Consider the following 6,615-nt stretch of genomic DNA (forward strand, 5'->3'; position numbering starts at 1 on the left):
GGGGCCTGGGCCTGGGTCTGCGGGCGCCCCGTCTGGCGGGGTTCCGAGGCGGCGTCGGCATCAGTGCAGGCCCTGCCCCGGGAGCTCATCCAGTCCCCTTTCACCCGTCTCGTCCCCAGCTCTAGACTCGAGGCCCTGTCCCCTGAACTCTGCCCTCGGATGTCCGACCGCCCAGAGCCTGCATGCGCCGTGGGGCGCCCCAGGACCAGGAGCTGGTGGGTCCGGGGGCCCCTGGGCGAGGGTCCCGGGGCGCCCCTCCAGCCTCGGGGCCCGTTGTCCCGGTCCTCGTCTTTCCTCCGGATCTAGTATTCAGAGCGGACCAGCGGAGCGGTCCCCGACAGCTGCTGACCCTCTATAACCCCACGGGAACGGCCCTTCGCTTCCGAGGTAAAGGGGTGGGCGCCTCGTGCAGGGGGTCTGGGGACTGGCGGCGAGATACTGCGAGGCTGTGCCGGCCAGAGGCGTCAGATGGGGAGAGTGGAGGGCGGGCCGAGCCAGAAGACGGAGGGGACTGTGTGACCCTCCGTGGTCAGGGCTTGTCTTTGTGTGCCTTTATCCCCCAGTCCTATGCACGGCACCTGCCAAATACACGGTGTTTGACGCGGAAGGATACGTGAAGCCTCAGTCTTGCATCGACATGTGAGTTTGGGGGGGCGGCGCTGGTGGAAGCCAGAGGTCTCTGCCACTTGTCGATCTGAGACTTACCCTTTTTCACCTGTTTGCCCCACCCTCTGTCTGTGTCCCGAAGGGTACGGGTTCCTGAGGGGGAAAGGCCTGGTTTACTGGGATCACTGCCTCTCACTCACTTCTCCTCAATGGGTTTCTCTACTTTGGGGCCAGTGTGATTCGCCACTTGGCCCCGGTTCCCAGCCACTATGATGTCCAGGACCGCTTCCGCATTGAGCTGTCCGAGGAGGGAGCTGAGGGCCGAGTGGTGGGACGCAAGGACATTACCTCGGTTCTGAGAGCTCCAGCATGTCCCCTCGAGCTTCAGGGACAGCCCAACCCAACGCCCCAGCCAGGGCCTCCTGCTGGGACAGCACCACCCACGGCCAGACACTTGCGGGAGAGTAAGTCTGGAGATGGGGTGCTCGAGTTCTGGAGACGGGGAGGAACTAGCGTTACCCTAGAGATGAGCTAAACTGGATTTGCAGGAGTCTCCTGGTTCAGTCTTTTGCCTTCTGGTGGAAACATTCCTAGCCATTGAGATTTTGTATTAGATAAGGGGGGGAAGAATTCCTGGTTTCTGACTTCAACTTAGAGGAAAAAGTTCTTCCTTAGCTCTAACTGAAGTACTTCCTAGCATGTGCCAGCTCAATTCAGTGTGATGAAAACTCCGTATTGACTACTTCCCCGGCAGGGGTGATACCACGATCATGAAGGTGGTTCTCCCAGGGCAAGAGCTATCCGTTGCACTCCGGACGTGCTGACCTCTGTGATTTCCCCAAGTGTGGGAAACTGGACTGCATCATTTGTGGTAGTGGGGGAACAAAAAAGCAAAACCGTATTGAGTGATTAGTATAGAGTCACGTGCTAGGTATGGGAGAGCCAGCAATATCCTTGCCTGTCAGAAAGGTGCGCAGAAGACGGTCATGCAGGCAGAGTGAACGGAGAAAACGAACGCTCAGGGGCCAGAGGAGAGAGAATTTCTGACTATGGTGGAGACAGAGGCTCCAGGGAGGAGAGGACACTCGCTGTCCTTCTAGGTTCGGTCTCCTCCCAGAGGACCTTGGGCTGGCCGGGAGGAGGGGCTCCGGCTTCTGATGGGCCTCGTTTCTCAGACCCCCACCAGCCGCTGGCTCCCAGCTCCTTCCTCCTGTTCCTGCTGACGGGGATCATCTCTGTGGCCTTCCTGCTGCTCCCGCTTCAGGACGAGCTCGGCAGCCAGCTGCCTCAGGTTCTGCACGTCTCCCTGGGGCAGAAGTTGGTGGCAGCCTACGTCTTGGGTGAGCACAGCAGGGGCTGGGGACCCAGGGCTGACAAAGAGGGAGCAGAGGTCGAAGGAGAGCCGGCAGAGTCCCGGGGCTGCTCCGGCATCCTGACTCTGCATTTGTCCCCTCTCCAGGACTCCTCACCATGGTGTTCCTTCGGACCTGAGCGCCCCGTTCAACCCGCGACCTCCCCGCCCTCCCTGGGCCAGGGACTCGAGGCAGCCACTGTGATGCTCATACCTTGCCTCTGTTCCTTCTCTCCCCTCCTTCCTGCCCACCCCCGCCTCCCCGGAAAAAAAACGCCCAGGGATTTGTACTCATTTTCCAAGTTGAATAAAATAAAAATTTCACACTGCGGTGAGACACGTGGGGTTCTTGCTGCTGTCTCCCCACTTCTCTCTGGGTTCCCAGCTATCCTCCAGTCCCTCTCGCTCCTCTTCCCAGGGAACCCAGGCACTTGGGGCATGAAGAGGCCCAGTGAGGATTGAGAAGACCTGAGTTCCTCCCGGGGCTGCATCAAAACACTGTGTGGGCCAGGCACGGTGGCGCAGCCTGGCATCCCAGCACTTTGGGAGGCCGAGGCGAGAGGATTGCCTGAGCCCCGGGGGCTCGAGACCAGCCTGGGCAACTTGGCGAGACCTCATCTCTATAATATTTCAAAAAATTAGTCCAGTGTGGTAGCACGTGCCTGTAGTTCTGGCTACTTGAAAGGCTGAGGTGGGAGGATCGCCGGAGCCCAGCAGGTCGAGGCTGCGGTGGCCGGGAGCGTGTCACTGCACTCCAATCTGGACGACAGAGTGAGACTCCAACTCAAAAAAAAAAAAATCCACATGAAAATCCCACCCAATCCTGCAGTAGAACTCAAGTCTCACCATCTGGAGGCAACAGAATCTCTTGCCAGAGTTTACATGTTTGCAGCCTCTAGAATGCTTTCCTGCCTGGTTGACTGTATCTGTTTTTATGTTGTTTCCCCTTTAAGACTTCAACTCCCATGGGCCAGAAACGCCAAGTTCCCTGCCGAGAGTGGGGAGGAGAAGACCTTGCTTGACACCACCTCACCTCCACCAGGCAGGAGAAACTGAGGCATGAGACAATAACAGGACCCTCAAAAAGCAGGCTTCCAGCCCCTGCCCTCCTTCAGGTGCGGGGTGAGGGGCAGCAAAGGAAGAGGGGAGCCAGGGACCCTGGGCAGATTGTTGACTGGGGACAAAGGATCCGCAAGATAATGTTAAGCCAGACCCCGTCTATCACACCTCTGGAAGGTTATCAGTTGTCCCAGCGTTACTTCGGGGGGCCACGGGACCTCCCCCTACCCTGGGAGTCTTGTCTCTCCCATATCCAAGAGTTACCCCAGTGGGGCGTGGGCCCAACAGTGTGCAAAGAATGAGTCTGGAGACTGTCCTGGGAGGGCTCTTACCGCAGCCCAGCAAACCCTCTTGCCAAGTTACATGTAGATGGAGGATAACCATTCACACCAGACTGGCAGTGCCCAAGTCCCCAAAGGGCATTTGAGGTTCCACACCAGACTAATGATCCTGCTAGTATTTGCTAGGAAAAGACTTCGTTGCCAATGTGGTCAAGCAGGCTTTCTGAGGGGCCAGGCATGGTGGCTCACATCTGTAATCCCAGCACTTTGGGAGGCCAAGGTGGGAGAATTGCCTGAGGCCAGGAGTTCCAGACCAGCTTGGGCAACATTGAGAGATCCCCTGTCTCTACCAAAAAAAATTTTTTAAGCAAGGTGTGGTGGCATTATTGGGAGGCTGAGGTGGAAAGGTTGCATGAGTTCAAGTGTTTGTGGCTGCAGTGAGCTGTGATTAAGCCCCTGCACACTCCAGCTTAGGCAGCAGAGTGAGATGGTCTCCAAAAAAAAAGGCTTTCTGGACTACAGCTGTGAAAGAGTAGTAGGAGGTGGGAAGAGCTTGGGACATAGACTTTTTTTAAGGTAAATTTTTTTAGAAAGCCATACTGAGCTTGCAGCAGTTGGGGTGGGAATGCATTCATTTCCTGTAGCTGCTGGAACAAATGATCACAAATCTAGTGGCTTAAAACAACACGAGTCTATTCTTTTACAGTTCTAGGGGAAAGAAATCCAAAGCGAGTCTTCTGAGGCCAAAATCAAGGTGTCAGCTGGGCTGCAGTCCCTTGGGAGGCACCAGGGGAGAATCCACTTCCTGGCCTTTTCCAGCTTCTCGAGGTCATCTGCAGGCCTTGGCTTCACATCTCGCTCCCTGACTGTGACCCTCTGCTTCTGTCAGCCCATTATTCTCCATCTCTGACTCCCCGCCTTCTTTTATAAAGTCCTTTGTGACTACACCCCTCTCCAGCAATGGGAACGATCTCCCTGTGTGAGCTTGCTAGGGCTGCCCTAGCAGAATGCCACAGACCAGGGGACTTCAACAACAGAAATCTATTTTCTCACAGCTCTGGAGGCTGAAAGTCCAAGATCAAAATATCGGCAAGTCTGTCTTCTTTCTGCGGCTCCTCTCCCTGGCTTGCAAATGGCTACCTTCTTGCAAACGGTCCTTCCTCTGTGGGCGCACATCCCTGGTGTCTCTTTGTGAGCCCAAATTTCCTCTTCTTGTAAGGACACCAGTCAGATTGGATTAGGGCCCGTTTTGACTTCGCGGCCTCATTTTAACTCAATCACCTCATTAAAAGGCTGTATCTCCAAAAGCAGTCATAGTATCAGGTACCAGGGGTTAGGGCTTTGACATATAAATTTGAGGGGGGGTATGGCTTATTCTATTACACTCTCCATCTCGAGATCTTTAATTCATCCATTTCAAGATCACATCTACAAAGTCTATTTGGCCACGTTAGGTAATGTGCATTCACAGGTTTCAGGGATGAGGACGTGGACATCTTTGTCCAGATCATGATTCTGTCTACCACAAGGTGCAAATGGACAAGGTGAAGAAGGGCTGAGAAGCCACTCTGGGAAACCTGTTCTGGACTGTGTGTCAGGGAAGCAAATAGAGGAGGAGGTTTCTGACCCCAGATCGGGGTCCTGAGAACCCACCAAGTCAGGTTCATTGGGCTAAGGAGGGAACGGTTTCATCCTGAAACACAGGGACTGGGGTATCCCAAGCCTTGGACCAAGAGGCCTTTATTTCCCAGTGTTCTCAAGAGCTGGGTGAGACTTCTCATGCTGTGCTGGGCACAGAGGATAAATTAGCCTGAGAGATGGGTCCTAGGATTCTGCCCTGGGAGTGAAAGTCAGGGCTGCAGCACCCTGAAGCCATGATTAAAGGTAAATGGTGTCAGCAGCACTTAGAATTTCCTGCCCTCCCACTTATACCTCAATGTCTCCACCCTCACCGGACAAGGCTGGCCAAAGGGAATTCTGCAGTGAGGTGTCCCAGGCAGGGCAACCTAAGTGGTTGTGACCATTGCAGTCTTACAGGACCCCACGATCAGAAGGAGGCCCTGTGTTTGGGCTTAATGTTCTATGGTCATCATCTTGAATTTCTTTTTTGTTTGTTTGTTTTGAGTTGGAGTCTCACTCTGTCGCCCAGATTGGAGTGCAGTGGCCGCTCCCGGCCACCGTGGCCTCGACCTGCTGGGCTCCGGTGATCCTTCCGCCTCAGCCTTCCGAGTCGCCGGAATTACAGGCACGCGCTACCACGCCTGGCTAATTTTTTGATTTATTGTAGAGATGAGGTCTCGCCTGCTCAGGCGGGTCTTGAACCCGCGGGCTCAGGCCATCCACTCACCTCAGCCTCCCAAAGGCGTGGGATGACAGGCTGAGCCACCGAGCCCGGCTTGAATTTCTTAATAATTTTCTCTGAAATTATGTTTTGGAAGTGCCCAAGGGAGTGTGACATTAAATAGCAAATAAAATAGCACCACGACAGGTTGAGACACTGTGGAAAAAAGAGGGAAGGTGTGTTCCTGCTTTTTGAACAAGGGGCCCTGCATTTTAATTGTGTACCAGGCCTTGCAAAGTTACGTAACTGACCCTGGTCCCAGGAGAAGGCACAGAGCCAGGTCCCCATCCCATGGTGGTCTTTGGAGAATGGGCCTTCAGGCAGTCTCCTTAGATGACAGGAGTAGCTCAGTTTCCCCCATGAAAACAGCACTCCCACTTGCAACGTCTCTGGTCCCTCTGTCCAATCCATCCCTAGGTCTCAAGGGAGGGAAGATTGGGTGAGGAAGAAGCACCAAGGTGCTCATGAACAAGATGTCATCAGGTGGTTTATTGATGTCCAGATCCCACACTCCTCCTGCCCCCCGCCCCAGACCAACTGTTGGCCGTAAGACTATGGTAGCAGCAATCTCTCCAAAGAGAGCTGGCTAGGTTCCAGGGCCTAGCAAACCTACCAGAGGGGTCTTTGGGAACGGAGGACCCTACTCCAGAAAAGAGAGGAGCAGTGATTGGCCCAAGGGATGCTGCTGGTTCATGAGCTGACAGTATGACCGTCACATTGTGAAATGACTGCTCACCTACACTGCAGGGCCAGGGGGTTCTGACCCCAGTTCAGGGTCCTGAGAACCCACCAAGTCAGGCTTGGCGTGTGGGTGTTCAGGTGTGTGGGTATCCGCACCGGAACCCAGGCTCCGCGGAAGGGCAGGAAGGGCTAATGAGAGATCAGCCAGCAATGACAGGCGACTGGGCCGCCTCCCTCCCCCTGAATCGCTCAAGAGGGAGCGGGGGCGCTCCCGGCAAAGGGGCACGCAGGGACCT

The 6,615-nt window shown here is 55.1% G+C and overlaps 1 protein-coding gene across 3 annotated transcripts; it reads left to right on the forward strand.

Moving 5' to 3' along the window:
* Window positions 1-2,283, forward strand: MOSPD3 (motile sperm domain containing 3). Of its 3 annotated transcripts, none has more exons than XM_008048956.1 (5): window positions 1-387; window positions 564-639; window positions 841-1,070; window positions 1,707-1,946; window positions 2,066-2,283. In XM_008048956.1, exons 1-5 carry the CDS (start codon window positions 183-185, stop codon window positions 2,095-2,097), a joined length of 783 nt encoding a protein of 260 aa, XP_008047147.1. In that variant the 5' UTR covers window positions 1-182; the 3' UTR covers window positions 2,098-2,283. The 3 variants fall into 3 exon arrangements, with proteins under 3 accessions (XP_008047147.1, XP_008047148.1, XP_021563667.1); XM_008048957.1 differs by having other exon boundaries at window positions 1,782-1,946; XM_021707992.1 differs by having other exon boundaries at window positions 871-1,070; window positions 1,782-1,946.
* The last annotated feature ends 4,332 nt before the right edge of the window (window positions 2,284-6,615 follow it).

The sequence above is a fragment of the Carlito syrichta genome, unplaced genomic scaffold, assembly GCF_000164805.1.
Source record: "Carlito syrichta isolate Samal-C Ts95f unplaced genomic scaffold, Tarsius_syrichta-2.0.1 Scaffold130370, whole genome shotgun sequence".
Lineage (NCBI taxonomy): Eukaryota > Metazoa > Chordata > Mammalia > Primates > Tarsiidae > Carlito > Carlito syrichta.